Source organism: Myxine glutinosa, chromosome 2 (genome assembly GCF_964187855.1).
Source record: "Myxine glutinosa chromosome 2, kmMyxGlut1.1, whole genome shotgun sequence".
Taxonomy (NCBI): domain Eukaryota; kingdom Metazoa; phylum Chordata; class Myxini; order Myxiniformes; family Myxinidae; genus Myxine; species Myxine glutinosa.
In genome coordinates, this window is record NC_136262.1 from 9,340,287 (window position 1) to 9,356,883 (window position 16,597).

Consider the following 16,597-nt stretch of genomic DNA (forward strand, 5'->3'; position numbering starts at 1 on the left):
TTATATCTTATTCTGTGTTTTAGGGTAAGGCTGCGTCTCCCATTAATTGAAGTACTCCATTGCACCAGTGAAAGAGAATAGATCCCCTTTCATTCCCATCCCCAAAATCTCCATTTCCTTTCACAACCCCTTTCGTCATTGCCAAGCCTCGATTGCCAATTACATCCCCTCCAAAACCACCATTGAACATGTGCTCGGGTCGGGGAAGAGGGGCGTGCCCGCCCGTCGTCATCAAGGGCGGAGCCAGAGGGTCGCGTGACCAACCAGGGCCGAGGTGAGCACACCGATGGGCGTGTCCTGAAGGCCGGCGGCTTGATCGCTGGAGGCGCTATAAAGGCGCGGGCGCAAGTGGCGTTGAGAAGTCGGTGGTGAAGAGTCGGTGGTGAAGAGTCGGTGGTGAGGAGTCGGTGGTGCGGAGTCGGTGGTGAGGAGTCGGTGGTGAGGAGTCGGTGGTGAGGAGTCGGTTGCGTTGAGAGTCAGTGGTGAAGAGTCGGTGGTGAGGAGTGAGTGGACCAAGAAAGAGAAAGAGTGGTTGGACCAAGAAAGAGAAAGAGTGGTTGGACCAAGAGAGAAAGAGTGGTTGGACAGGGAGACGTGCAAGAGTGTTGTTGAGTTGAGGGTTTGGACCAGACGAGTCAGACGAGTCCTGGCAAAGCAAGCGGCGGCCACAGCAGCAACAACACCCAACAGCCGCTTGGGGCCTGGACGGCGGTTTTGAGCAGGGCCGCGAAGGAACGGCGGCTGCTAAACGCGCCGATCGTGCTGCAGGACCCCCTTGGACCTTCCTCTCCCTCCAGCCATCCACCTCCTGCCTTTCCACCCTTCTTGTGTACGTGAGTTTGTTTTGTTTGTTCTGTCCCTGGGTTAATTAAGTCTGTATAAGCTAGTATTTGCACTGTGTCACCTGCGTCTTATGTGTTGTAAATAAACGTGACTGCTTTCTTTTTGCTTGTGTGTATAATAAATCCAATTACTCTTCTGTCCGTCTTCTCGTTTGATTCCTTTTCCTCTTTGCATTTCGTCGTTTTAGTCCTTTCCAGATTGGGCAGCCGCGGTGCGATACGGCCAAAGTTCTGGGTGAATCGGGTGAGTCGGGGAACAACTGTTCGGTCGCGGAGCCTTCGCTCGGCAAACAACATCCTAAACCGCGATCAGTAACAATATATTGTTACGGTCCGCGGATTAGATGTTATTTTACCGAGCGGAGGTATAACCGTGGCCGAACAGTTGTTCTCCACTAAACCCGATTCACCCAACATTGGCCGTATCGCGCCACAGCTACTCAATCCGGAAAACTCTAAAGCGACCGAATGCAAAGAGGAAGAAGACGTACAGAAGAGTAACGGGATTTATTATTATTTACACACATAAGCAAAAAGAGCAGTCACGATTATTTACAGGGGACATGAGACGCAGGTGACACAGTGAAAATTACTAGCTTATACAGACTTAGTTACTACCCAGGACAGAACAAACAAAGACGACTCACACGGGGAATTGCAGAGTGGATTGGCTGGAAGGAGGTGTGTGGCTGGAGGGGGAGGACGGCACGGAGCTGGCTGGAGCTTGATCCCGCACGGGACGTCGGGCTGGACCTCGACGGCCGCTGATGCCACCGGGCCTGTCGTGTGCGCGGGATCATGGGTCGGAGCTGCTTGGTGGAGCCGACGCGCTGGTGGGGGGTCTGGCGTGACGGGTTCTCTCCTCTCTCTTTCTTTTGTCCAACCACTCTTTCTCCACCGACAACTCAACGCAACCATTCAACGCAACCACTGACCACCCCTGACGACCAACTCAGTTCTTGTCATGGACCTCTCTACGCGCTCTTGCTCTGACGACCCAGCTCTTTCCTTTGTACTCGTCTCTCTTCGGGGCGTCTCTCATGGGCTATATATAGCCCCACCCTTGAACCTTTGCGAACCTCCCCGATCCCTCTTCCTCCGCCCTCTCAAACCAAACCCCTCGTGCTTGGTTGGTTGTTCGGGGCCGGGCCACTCCTCCCCTCTCTGACGAGGTGGGGACCCGCCTTTCTTCCCCAACCCTGCCTCGTGGCCAATGGTGGTTGAAGAAAACCGCCCAAAATGCAGTTGGCCATTGAAATGAAATGAAAGGGGATCTACTCTTATTTCACTTGGTGCAATGGAGTATTTAAATTAATGGGAGACACAGCCTTACCCTAAGACACATAATAAGATATAAGCTACTGAACAAGGGTTTTATCGTGTCCTGCAATGTGGTGTTTATGGAATAACTACCGAGACGCCCTTTGACCTTTACATTACGGAGGTATTTACAAGGAATCATTACATTTTACAGAGGGTGATATTTACAACAATTTACTATACAATACAACACAATAAAAAAACACAATCCTCATATCCGCAACAATATATATATATATATAAATATAAATATATATATATATATATATATATATATATATATATATATATATATATATATATATACACACATATACATATACACATCAAAGAGACGAGCAAAGCACCCCTCCTTTATATAGGGATCGTTTCTCTGTATACAGCTTTAACCTGGGGACTGAACATACGTTTCTCGGCTTCCACTGGACAAATTCAGCTGCAAATTTCAGAAGTAAATGCTTTGTACATTGAGGTAATAAGAGTATGTTCCAAATTTCAGCAACGTATGTTTCCACATTCTTGAGTTTTACCTAGAAAACCCTCAAAATCACGGTGTCTGTCCATCCGTCCGTCCACCCAAAATGCTTTGGCGCTCATATCTCAAGGGCTATACATTGAAACTAGCTGAAACTTGGAATATACTAGTACATCAACCAATTGGTCTAGTTAATGGCTTTCAAAACAAATTCCAGCAAAGTGCTCTCGTTTTTGTTTTAAAATTAAATATATATAAATATATACATAATTTATAACTCTTCAAAATGTTATTACGCAAATCTAATGTGCTGGGTTTATGGCCTAATGGATAAGGTATCAGACTCCCAAGCTGGGGAGTGTAGGTTTGAGTCCCATATGGGTTGAATACTTTTTTTCCTCTTACTTTTTGAAGTATTTTATATCATCTTGAATAATCAAAGGGAGGCGCAAAGCGCCCCTCTCTTTATATGGGATCGTTTCTCTGTATGCAAATTTAACATGGGGACTGAAAATACGTTTGTCGGCTTCTACTTGTACTGTATATTGTATGTATAAATATACATATGTGCACACTTTATACCCCTTTAAAATATATATATATTTAAAAATTTCAAACATGCTGGCTCAATGGCCTAATGGATAAAGCATTAGACTCCCAAGCTGTGGATTGTGGGTTCAAATCCCATCTGGGTTGAATTATTTTTCCCCCTTATTTATTTAAGTCTTTTATGTTGTCTTGAATAAAGTCTTGTACAATGAACAAATGCATTATGTTTGTATTTAAAATGTATCGTTAACACATTTTATTTATGGAGATCGCCCCAAACAAGGCATAAAGCCACTCAAGGTAAGGAGCGAAGGAAAGGTTAGAAAAAGATAAGGATAAAGCAACACAAAATAAAATAAATAAATAAAGAAAAAATAACAAGAAAACATTGAAGACACAGGAAGTAGCAGAAGTCAGGCAAAATGTGATTAAACCTCAAAGATGTAGGAAGCAGGAAATGACATTCCTCTTGAAGTTGAGTAGATCGTAGGATAATGGGAAGCATGTTGCAGGTAGTGAATTCCAGAGCGAGACAGCACGAGGGATAAAACTATCTGCATAGCCTTTCGTTCTGCACTTTGGATCAGCTATAACATTAATCAATCCAGTAATAACAATAAAAGTAATACAACCTACAAATCATCTAGGATGATCGTCTCACCTGGTTAATCACAATGAAAAGTGGAAACTGGCCTGGATACTGAATGGCCACTTTGATGAGATCTTGCGGGGGTGGCATCACGGTTCTTGGGTGACTTGGGTGACACTGTCACTCCTGTTGATGTTAAACCTGAAAAACAACATTTGTTTAGTAAACCCAGAAATATACTCAATCAAGAAATTTTCAGTCGTTTCTGTGTAACCAAGACAGTGATTAGGACAGAACAACAGAATAGGTATAATGGGGATGGGTGCAGCAGCGAAGGTGAGTTCGAGTTGGTTTAAGAGATCCAACAGCACAGACCTTTGGACAGCATCCTTGCCAAATTATTATATTACATTAATGAACAGGATTATAAATAATTAAATTGATATATGCGGGAATATTACACGCCCAGACCAGGAATCGAACCCAGGTCCTCTGGTGAAACGTACCAGTGCTCTGCCATCTGAACTATCTGGGCGACCCTGACCGAGCATGCAATGCTCCTATGGTTGGCAGGTAGTGCCCCGGAAGCAGTAACGGAAAGAGAGTAGCAATTCCATGTGGGAAAATTGCATATCAACCTGATAGGGCTTTCCACTTTGCAGACTAAACAATGCTATTGTGGCACTCCCAGTTTGACCATTAATGGAACCCATGCAGTCAATGAAAAGCACTACACATTGGAGAAAACATCCTGTATATTGACAGGCACAAGCGGGATCATTCTCCAAAATAGAAGGTTGCAAAAAAGGGTCAAACAGAGAGGTTAAATATGCAAATCCTGAGAAGATCAAGACATTGAAGGAGTAGAATCACACATGCAGCTGTCCAACAATCTTAAGTAATATTCTGTATTCCTTCCAGTCAATTTGGGACAAAGACACAGGGTACAGTCAATTTGGGACAAAGGCACAGGGTACAGTCAATTTGGGACAAAGACGCGGTGTACAGTCAATCTGGGACGAAGGCACAGGGTACAGTCAATTTGGGACAAAGACGCAGGGTACAGTCAATTTGGGACGAAGACGCAGTGTACAGTCAATTTGGGACAAAGACACAGGGTACAGTCAATTTGGGACAAAGACGCAGGGTACAGTCAATTTGGGACAAAGACGCAGTGTACAGTCAATTTGGGACAAAGACACAGGGTACAGTCAATCTGGGACGAAGGCACAGGGTACAGTCAATTTGGGACAAAGACGTAGTGTACAGTCAATTTGGGACAAAGACGCAGGGTACAGTCAATTTGGGACAAAGACGCAGTGTACAGTCAATCTGGGACGAAGGCACAGGGTACAGTCAATTTGGGACAAAGACGCAGTGTACAGTCAATCTGGGACGAAGGCACAGGGTACAGTCAATTTGGGACAAAGACGCAGTGTACAGTCAATTTGGGACAAAGACACAGGGTACAGTCAATTTGGGACAAAGACACAGGGTACAGTCAATCTGGGACGAATGCACAGGGTACAGTCAATTTGGGACAAAGACGCAGTGTACAGTCAATTTGGGACAAAGACACAGGGTACAGTCAATTTGGGACAAAGACGCAGTGTACAGTCAATCTGGGACGAAGGCACAGGGTACAGTCAATTTGGGACAAAGACGCAGTGTACAGTCAATTTGGGACAAAGACACAGGGTACCGTCAATTTGGGACAAAGACGCAGTGTACAGTCAATCTGGGACGAAGGCACAGGGTACAGTCAATTTGGGACAAAGGCACAGGGTACAGTCAATTTGGGACAAAGACGCAGTGTACAGTCAATCTGGGACGAAGACACAGGGTACCGTCAATTTGGGACAAAGACGCAGTGTACATTCAATCTGGGACAAAGGCACAGGGTACAGTCAATTTGGGACAAAGACGCAGTGTACAGTCAATCTGGGACGAAGGCACAGGGTACAGTCAATTTGGGACAAAGACGCAGTGTACAGTCAATCTGGGACGAAGGCACAGGGTACAGTCAATTTGGGACAAAGACGCAGTGTACAGTCAATCTGGGACGAAGGCACAGGGTACAGTTAATTTGGGACAAAGACGCAGTGTACAGTCAATTTGGGACAAAGACACAGGGTACAGTCAATTTGGGACAAAGACGCAGTGTACAGTCAATCTGGGACGAAGGCACAGGGTACAGTTAATTTGGGACAAAGACGCAGTGTACAGTCAATTTGGGACAAAGACACAGGGTACCGTCAATTTGGGACAAAGACGAAGTGTACAGTCAATCTGGGACGAAGGCACAGGGTACAGTCAATTTGGGACAAAGACGCAGTGTACAGTCAATCTGGGACGAAGGCACAGGGTACAGTCAATTTGGGACAAAGACGCAGTGTACAGTCAATCTGGGACGAAGGCACAGGGTACAGTCAATTTGGGACAAAGACGCAGTGTACAGTCAATCTGGGACGAAGGCACAGGGTACAGTTAATTTGGGACAAAGACGCAGTCTACAGTCAATTTGGGACAAAGACACAGGGTACCGTCAATTTGGGACAAAGACGCAGTGTACAGTCAATCTGGGACGAAGGCACAGGGTACAGTTAATTTGGGACAAAGACGCAGTGTACAGTCAATTTGGGACAAAGACACAGGGTACCGTCAATTTGGGACAAAGACGCAGTGTACAGTCAATCTGGGACGAAGGCACAGGGTACAGTCAATTTGGGACAAAGACGCAGTGTACAGTCAATCTGGGACGAAGGCACAGGGTACAGTTAATTTGGGACAAAGACGCAGTCTACAGTCAATTTGGGACAAAGACACAGGGTACCGTCAATTTGGGACAAAGACGCAGTGTACAGTCAATCTGGGACGAAGGCACAGGGTACAGTTAATTTGGGACAAAGACGCAGTGTACAGTCAATTTGGGACAAAGACGCAGTGTACAGTCAATTTGGGACAAAGACGCAGTGTACAGTCAATCTGGGACGAAGGCACAGGGTACAGTCAATTTGGGACAAAGACGCAGTGTACAGTCAATTTGGGACAAAGACAGAGGGTACCGTCAATTTGGGACAAAGACGCAGTGTACAGTCAATCTGGGACGAAGGCACAGGGTACCGTCAATTTGGGACAAAGACGCAGTGTACAGTCAATTTGGGACGAAGGCACAGGGTACCGTTAATTTGGGACAAAGACGCAGTGTACAGTCAATCTGGGACGAAGGCACAGGGTACCGTCAATTTGGGACAAAGACGCAGTGTACAGTCAATCTGGGACGAAGACACAGGGTACCGTCAATTTGGGACAAAGACGCAGTGTTCAGTTAATTTGGGACGAAGGCACAGGGTACCGTTAATTTGGGACAAAGACACAGTGTACAGTCAATCTGGGACGAAGACACAGGGTACCGTCAATTTGGGACAAAGACGCAGTGTACAGTCAATCTGGGACGAAGGCACAGGGTACCGTCAATTTGGGACAAAGACGCAGTGTACAGTCAATCTGGGACGAAGGCACAGGGTACCGTCAATTTGGGACAAAGACGCAGTGTTCAGTTAATTTGGGACAAAGACGCAGTCTACAGTCAATTTGGGACAAAGACACAGGGTACCGTCAATTTGGGACAAAGACGCAGTGTACAGTCAATCTGGGACGAAGGCACAGGGTACAGTTAATTTGGGACAAAGACGCAGTGTACAGTCAATTTGGGACAAAGACGCAGTGTACAGTCAATTTGGGACAAAGACGCAGTGCACAGTCAATCTGGGACGAAGGCACAGGGTACAGTTAATCTGGGACGAAGGCACAGGGTACAGTCAATTTGGGACAAAGACGCAGTGTACAGTCAATTTGGGACAAAGACGCAGTGTACAGTCAATCTGGGACAAAGACGCAGTGTACATTCAATCTGGGACGAAGGCACAGGGTAATGCAACACATGGTGGTTTACATGTGATGAATGGACATTCCCAGGAAATTTCCAACATTCAAATGTAATTGAATAAAGCCTAATTAAGACAAATGGGAAAGCAAAGTTATATAATTGGACAGAACAACAACCGAGGCCATGGATTGGAATAAAGATGATAAAGGCCTGATCGAGATCAATAGGAAAGCAAATTAACCTCATCAAACTGCAGTGTAGCCAACGCTAAGGAATGGGATAGAAAGATGGCACATCATTTGGCCAAAAAGGACTTCCAATAACAACAGTACAGGTACTGTATTAAGCCTAACATGTAACAAGGTTAACCTCTTTATAAATACCGTCTGAATCCCGACATTCACCCCAAGGCTGAACTTGATGCTCATCCCAAGGCTGAGCTTGATGCTCATCCCAAGGCTGAACTTGATGCTCATCCCAAGGCTGAACTTGATGCTCATCCCAAGGCTGAACTTGATGCTCATCCCAAGGCTGAACTTGATGCTCATCCCAAGGCTGAACTTGATGCTCATCCCAAGGCTGAACTTGATGCTCATCCCAAGGCTGAACTTGATGCTCGTCCCAAGGCTGAGCCAGAGCCCAAGTCTGATGCTCATCCCAAGGCTGAACTTGATGCTCATCCCAAGGCTGAGCCAGAGCCCAAGCCTGATGCTCATCCCAAGGCTGAGCCAGAGCCCAAGTCTGATGCTCATCCCAAGGCTGAACTTGATGCTCATCCCAAGGCTGAGCCAGAGCCCAAGCCTGATGCTCATCCCAAGGCTAAGCCGGAGCCCAACCCAGCCTGAGCCCAAGAGCCCAACGCCGATGCTGTCTAAGACTGTGGAGCTGAACATCAGCAAGAGATAAGCTTCTAGCCAAAACCATCTGAGAAACTCTGCCAGTGCATATATGGATATGCCCTGGATGCCTCGTTCACCAGAACCAATCATGTGTGATTTCTTCTTGTGGAGCTTTTCTAAGGACAACGTTTGCACAACTCAACCAGCGAACATTCAAGAACAGAAAGAGCGCATTCAATCAGCTTTTCGAGAAATTGTGGTTGGAATGCGACAGCAAATGGTCTTGGAGTATCACAAAAGGATGCGTACACTAATTTTTAAAAAAATTCCCCTACACATCTGTGCTGTCTGGGCTGCTGGTGAGTCGTCCCATGGGGGAGAGGGTCATTGGCGATGGTGCTTTGATCGTCTCCTACAGGCATCGGTGGCATCACTGATGCCCATAGCTGTCCTCACGCGTGTGGTGTGTGGTTGCCCGGGCGGGACCATTCCAACGTGGTGATCGGCGAATTCTGCGACAGTGGTATTCCAGAATCGCACTTCTTGATTTAAAACCATCTGGTGAGTCAGTTCCTTATGTTTCTAATGAGGTGTGGAAGACCTTGAAAACCCTTCAAATAACCAAAGTCAGAATCAAGTGCAGTTGTAGAGCTGGTCGACGTGTGAGAAGGAAGATCACCGTCTTGTTAAGCCTACCAAGGGTACGTCATTCACGTCTGCAACATGACCATGGTGTGGTGAAATCGACTCTTGTCTACGTGCAACTGCAAGACTCAGTTAACTGTCGGTCAAAGTTGAACTGTACAGGACCAGCCCAGCACGTTAACACCACTCCATCTTTTATCTTGATAAATGCAAGATCCCTGGTTCAACACATTGATGAACTCGAGGTTATGTTGAACATCAACCATATTGAAATAGCTACTATCACTGAAACATGGTTCCCCTCCGAACTTGATTCCAGTGTGTTTGCAATCTCCAAATTTGCTCTTATTAGCAAAGCTGCAATACACGAGGTGGAGGTGTAGCCTTACACAGACTTGGCATTTAATATGGAATATTATTTTTTTCTTGACTTGGGTTTACTTTCTTCACTCAGTATATCAATCTGGTGAGTTTCTTTTACACTTTGGTGATTTATTTGTTAAAAGAACCATGTCACTGATTGTCTGTCGCAGCAAGAAGTCAACAACAGGATTATATCACAGGTGGCGTGGCAAAATGTACGGACAGGTGCATTTGATGATTGGCTTCGCAGTCGGGTATACAAGGGTTGTAGCGTTCTGTGTTAGTGGAAAACAACTGCTGCACGTCTCCAAAAGTTATTGCCGCTTCCTCTGGAGATGGTCCGTCAACTCGACAATGCTGTTTGTCATGGAGTGGTGGCTTTACGAAATTACGGCATGAAACAGCGTGCTATTGCTCGGCAGTATGGCATCACTCAAGGTCAGGTGTCCTCACGCGTGTGGTGTGGACTTCCGTTTCCGGTCTTGCTGGCGACGGTTCGTTTTTTCGCAGGTCTCCACGCTCTCCATCGAAATCGAAGTTGTCATTGTTCCAATTTGTATTTTCGTTATAACTGTATTTCTTTTATGGTGTATGTACGTTTATTGTCCCGTCAAAGATTTTCGGTGCAAATCTTTCATACCTGTATTGAAAATCGCGTTAATTCGTGTCGTCTCGAGGTCTTGTACAGTGTACACTGTACAACCTTGAGGCTTTGTTTTTCTCTCAGCGCCTGTCGTTTGTGATCCAATAACTTTCGTTCTCTGTTTTCGCAGTCTTTCCACCCCAAAGCCTACTTCCTTATGTAAATCTCAACTCAAAAAAAAACAAAAAAAAAAGACTACCTTCTCTGTGCTCATTCGTTTATTCATTCTTATTCGTTCGTTCGTTCTTCGACCACGTGTTTCTCCCCCATTTCCCCAGATAGATTGTCAAATTTCAATTCGTTATTTTATCGTCCATGTGATATTGTTTGATTATAGTTAGTTTTGGTTTGAATTTCCTGTAACTCGTAATTAATTAATCGTTTTCTGCCCTTGTGTGCGGCCTTGTAGTTGTACCCCCGTCGGTGTTTTGTTAACTTAAGTGTGTTTTGCTTGGCTCTTGGTTTTTTCCCTTCTACCCCGAACATAATACTGTCTAACGTTCTAAATCCCCAACACCCCCCCCCCCCCCAAAAAAAAAAAACAAAAAAAAACAAAAACATTTATTTTCTTTTCTCCACGTGTACTGTTGTCTCATCCTGTATTTTCTGTCCAGGTGTGCTGTTCGCCCCACCCCCATTATCTCCTTGCCATCCACCGTTTGCCCTGTTCACGTGACTCGTGGTGGTCCCTCTCGGCTCTCCCCCCGTTGATATTTTTGTGCATATAAGATTGTTCATAGTTCTGTTTAAATATTTTTAAATATGTTTAACCTTTCCCCTTCTGTTTTTTATTCAGTGGTATATTACAACACGCTGTTTTTCTTCCTATTTAAAAGGCTTTTCTCAATTTCCTCTCCAACTCATTCCACTTCAAAAAAAAGAAATTCAATATCTTATACGTCTCCCTCACTACATGGTCTAAATTCACATTCATTCCATCCCTCCTCCATCATCCTGAACCGGATTGCTAACTTGAAAATCACAACAAACCCAATTTGTTATCAATGTTCGTCTTTCATTAATCATCCACTTTCTAAACTCCCCTCTTGCCCCTCCCATCCAAATCCCCCCCCTTGCACCTACACTCCGAAACTTCCCCCTTGCCCCTCCACTCTTAAACTCCCCCCTTGCCCCTCCACTCCTGAACTCCCCCCTTGCCCTTCCCCTCCTAAACTTCCCCTTTGCCCCTCCCCTCCTAATCCCCCCCCTTGCCCCTCCACTCCTGATCTCCCCCCTCTCCCCTTCCCTCCAAAACTCCCCCCTTGCCCCTCCCCTCCTAAACTCCCCCCTCACTCCTCCCCTTCAAAACTCCCCCCCAATCCCTCCCATTCAATTCTCCCCCCATACCATTCCTCTCCAATTCTCTCTCCTCCCCCCTCCTCCTCCAAGCTGCCTCCTCCCCACTTCGTCTCCCTTCTATCTCATACCTCCACCCCCCCAAACCTTCTACTTTCCTCTGCCCCCCCTCAAACAACCCCTCACTGTGCCGCATCCCTTCACCAGCAAACCTTTCATCCTCCTCATCCTTCCCTTTCTTGGAACTCTTCTGCAACATCTGAAACACTATCAACTGCTCTCCCTACCTCCCCCTCTCATCCTTCATCTTACCCTACTCCTCCCCTCCCCTGTCCTGTACCCGATGCTCCCCCTCTCTCTTCATTAACGGTATGGACCTCAAACATCCGGGGCCTTCGCTCAAACCTGACTGATCTCTCCATACAGGTTGCTTCTGACAATCCAGACTTGATCTGCTTAACAGAGACTTTCCTCCTTCAAGATGTCTCTGATTCCTTAATAACTCTTCCTGGTTACTCCCTCCTCCGGTATGATAGACCTGAGCCTCGGCCTGGTGGTGGGGTGGCTATCTTTGTCAAAAACTCTCTTCCTCACTCTCCTTGCACTGCTCTCTTTCCTCCTCACCCGCAGGAGTACCTCTGGTTACGGCTTCCTCTCCGCTCCCACCTTTTGTTCATATGTGTTCTGTACCGTCCCCCAAACAGTGATGACTCCATCTACATTTCAATGTCTGACAACATGGACCAACTTCGATCCACTCATCCCAACTCTCTCTTCCTCATATGTGGTGACTTCAACTGTCACCATGCCACCTGGTTGGGTGTGGGTTCCTCTCTCACTAGTCATGGCACCTCAGCAAAGGACTTCTGTGACTCACTGGGATTGACACAATCTGTCAATTTCCCGACCCGGATCTCAGCCAATGGAGTATCTTCTCTTCTAGACTTGGTTATGACAAACTTCCCTGCTAATGTCTGCTGCTCTTCTTCTGCTCCAATCGGTTCTTCTGATCATGTGCTTGTCAAAGTGGACATCTCTCTGGCCATTCTCAGAGAGCCTCCTCAGCGTCGACGAGTCTGGCATTTCACTCAGGCCGACTGGGACGGTCTTCAAGCAGCCATCAATCGTCTGGATTGGTCTCCCATCTCCACTGCCTCTGACATCAATTCTTCCTGGGAATTCTTCCAAAGCAAACTGATCTCTCTCATGCACAGATTTATCCCATCTCGCCTTCAATTGTCTTACCCTTCCTCCCGTCCATGGTACACTGAATCTTGTGGTGAGGCAGTTGCCCTGAAACAACTTGCCTTTGCCTCTTGGAAGGCTAATCCAACTGAAGGAAATCTCAGTTCCTTCCACCAAGCTCGGAACAAGTGTGTGTCTACCCTCAGGAGTGCCAGGAAGCACTATCTCTCCTTACTCAAGAATGAACTCTCAAACCTGTCTCCTTCCTCCAAATCCTGGTGGCGTCTGGTCAAATCCGTTTCTGGTGTTTGTTCCCCCTCCATCCCCTCCCTTACCTCAAATGGCCACACAGTTGACATCGCACGTGACAAAGCCGAATGCCTCAACTCTGTGTTCGCCTCGAAATCCTTAGTCCCAAACCCATCTCTCTCTGTTCCCACCTTTCCCAGTCGAACCCAAATGCTCCTGGACTCTGTGTCCTTCTCTCCTGACAAGGTGGAGGAGTTTTTGTCAAACCTCGACTCTGATTCTGCAACTGGACCAGACGGCATCAGCCCACGGGTCCTAAAATCCTGCTCTGCCGCTCTATCTCACCCTCTCTCTGTTCTTTTCACCCTATCTTTTGCTCAAGGTCATCTGCCAGCATCCTGGAAATCAGCTAACATTACCGCTTTACACAAAAAAGGTGCAAAAACAGATCCTTGCAACTACAGACCAATCAGCCTGCTCCCAATTATCAGCAAAGTCATGGAATCCATCATTGCTTCGGATATGAAATCTTTCCTCTTCTCCAATGGCTTGATCTCTGATCATCAATTTGGTTTCAGACCAGGTCACTCTACTCTGGACATGCTGCTTCTGCTGTCTCAACAATGGATGGAGGTCCTGAATGCCAAACAGGAAATCAGAGCTGTCTCCCTTGACATATCAAGGGCCTTTGATACGGTCTGGCACCCAGCTCTGCTCACCAAACTCTCCTCCTATGGTATCCATGGAAATCTCCATGCATGGCTTGCGGACTTCCTCTCTGGTCGTAGTCAACGTGTGGCCCTGAATGGATTTCTCTCATCTCCCCTTCCTGTTCAGGCTGGAGTTCCCCAAGGAAGTGTGCTGGGCCCTGTGCTTTTTCTGGTCTTTATCAATGATCTCTCTGACTCTCTGGAAAATCCTCTCTATCTCTTTGCTGATGACTCCACTCTCTGCCGCTCCATTCCTCTTCCCTCAGATAGGCAGTCTGCAGCCTCCTCACTCTCTGAAGACCTGGACAAAATCACAGACTGGTCAAACAAGTGGAACATGTCTTTCAATCCTGCCAAATCTCACTCTCTTACTATGTCTCTCCGAAAAGATCGACTGGACAACCCTCCCATCTACTTTCTCAACAATCCTCTCCAAGAAGTTCTGTCACTCAAGCTTTTGGGTCTCACTATCTGCCATGATCTTTCTTGGGAAAACCACATTTCCAAGCTGGCCTCCAAAGCCAGTCGCCGACTGGGCATCCTCCGTCGTGCGAAGTCCTTCCTCGGCACACCTGAGCTCCACACCACATACAAGACTTTCATCCGCAGCTCAATGGAATACTGTTCTCCCCTATGGGCTGGTGCTCCTGCCTCACACCTGGCTCGGCTTCACGCTGTTGAATCCAAAGCTTTCAAAATCATTGGAATCTCCCGCGATGAAGCTATCTCTGAGGGCCTTTCACTCACTCACCGCAGGCAGGTAGGTGGTCTTTCTGTCTTCTACCGACTCCTCTCCGGCCTTGCTCCCCCAGCTCTCTCCGTGCTCTGTCCCCCAAATATTCCTACAGGTCGCACAAGATCTGCCAGCAACCCTCTGATGGTTAAACTGCCGAAATCTCGGCTCTCTGCTCACCTTCACTCTTTCATTCCTCTTTTCTCCCGCCTGTGGAACAAACTCCCACACTCCCTTCAATCCCTCTCCTCCCTCCAGGTCTTTAAAACAGCTGTTCACCACCATCTCTTATCTTCCCCCATCCATAACCTTGATCTTTTCTACCCCCACTAATTCACCCCAGATCCACCTTGTTTGAAATTCCAACTTATTTCCTGGAAATCCTGGCAGTGTCCATATGTTTATACCTCTCCCACCCCCCCCCCCCCCCCTTCACATGCCTCCCCCCCTTCACATGCCTCCCCCCTTCACATGCCTCCCCCCCAAAGCCCTCTCCCTCCCACAGATCTCTCGATGTCTCCATGTCTCTCGGTCCCTGCTCTCAAATGTTGTGTTTGTGTCCTTCCCCCTCTCTCCCCATCTTGTCTACCGCTCCCGATGTTATTTGTTTTATGTGTCTGTTTGTCTTTCTGTGTGATTAATTTTCGCTCTTTCACGAGCCTCGATCTTGTATACAAAAAAAAAAAAAAAAAAAAAGATCCTGAAACGAAATGCTCAGCGGGGTGTCCCTACTCCAATACCGAGGCCAGGACGTCCCCGCAGAACCACAAGGAGGGATGATCGCCAGCTGCACCGGTTAGTCCGCAATGGCCGTACCAAGTCAGCTAATCGGCTTCGGGCTGAGTGGCAGCAACTGACAAATGTGCCTGTATCCAGAAGGCTAGTCAACCAACGACTGGTTCAAGCAGGCTATCGTGCCAGGCATCCCCTGAGAAAGCCACGCCTGACCAGACAACACCGCCAGCACCGATTGCAGTGGGCCAGAGAGCACCGTCAATGGCAGCCAGGACACTGGAATCACGTGATCTTCAGTGACGAGTCTAGATTTCTGGTCTATCGTCAAGATGGCCGCATCTGAGTGCGCAGACAAGTGCATGAAGCCTACAACAAAGATTGTATAGTGCCAAGAGTCCAAGCTGGAGGTGGTGGGGTGACCGTTTGGGCTGCTTTTCATGCAGGGGGCAAAACTGACCTGGTTGTTCTGAATGGAAACCTGAACCAGTTCAAGTACAGGGCCATTCTGGAAGAAACGTTGCTTCCATTTGCTCGTGCAGCCTTTCGAGGAAACTTTGTCTTCCAAGATGACAATGCACGGCCTCATCGTGCTCACATGATCCAACACTTTCTTGCTGACTGTGGTGTAGAGCATATGGAGTGGCCTGCCATGTCCCCGGATATGAATCCGATAGAGAACTTGTGGGCAGAATTAACGCGTCAAATCGACCACTTGGACCAGCAGCCGACCTCTGTGCGTGAATTGCAGCAGGCTATTGTCACTGCATGGCAAGCGATTCCTGACCAAACCTTGGCAAATCTCGTGAACAGCATGCCTCAACGTGTACGTGCTCTCCTGAATGCTCGTGGGGGTTACACGAAGTACTGAACTGTAATTTTACTGTCCGTAATCCCAGTCGTAATTTAACTTTTGTTTTTGTTAAAAAATAATTTGGCTAACGTGCAAAATAAAGAGATACTTCTGGAAAACGTACCGAAGTTTAACACAGTACTGTCCATGAATTGAGTTTGATATCAGTTTACATCACTTTCAAGGATCAATTTATTTGTTTCGAAATGTCAAATGTGGTTTTTGTTTCTTTTAAAGGTCACATTAACAAAATCTAGAATAATTTCAACATAACTCCAATGAACTTTTGGTTCTAAGGCATCTTGAAAAGTAAGTTCACCCCCACAAAAAAATATTCCATATTAAATGCCAAGTCTGTATATTAGAGAGAGCATTGAAGTAAGAGCTTTGACTGAAATCTCTGTGCCAGATGAACTTGAAGTAATTTGGGTGTGGGCTTGCCCTCAGCGGTTACCTCGGACAGTTAAGTGGTTTGCTCGTATGTGCTGTTGATCATCCTCCTGCTTCACCACACGATGCTCTGCTCATTGAACATACATCATCCACATTAGATACGTTGCAGACTCAGTACCCGAGTGCACGAGTTGTTATTCTTGGTGATTTCTATAAGGTGGACACTGAATTAATTTGTCAATTAACTGGCCTAGTCCAAGTTGTTGAAACCCCGACTCCAGGGGTCAAGTTA

General features: G+C 46.7%; 1 protein-coding gene across 2 annotated transcripts in view; it reads right to left on the reverse strand.

Annotated features, from left to right (window-relative positions):
- ELMO1 (engulfment and cell motility 1) overlaps positions 1-16,597 on the reverse strand; it is a 309,653-nt gene that overhangs the window by 187,392 nt on the left and 105,664 nt on the right. For both annotated transcript variants that reach the window (XM_078772962.1, XM_078772961.1), the window contains exon 3: positions 3,848-3,976. In XM_078772962.1, coding sequence (XP_078629088.1) covers positions 3,848-3,925 — 78 coding nt within the window. In that variant the 5' untranslated portion in view covers positions 3,926-3,976. The remainder of the gene's footprint in view (positions 1-3,847; positions 3,977-16,597) is intronic.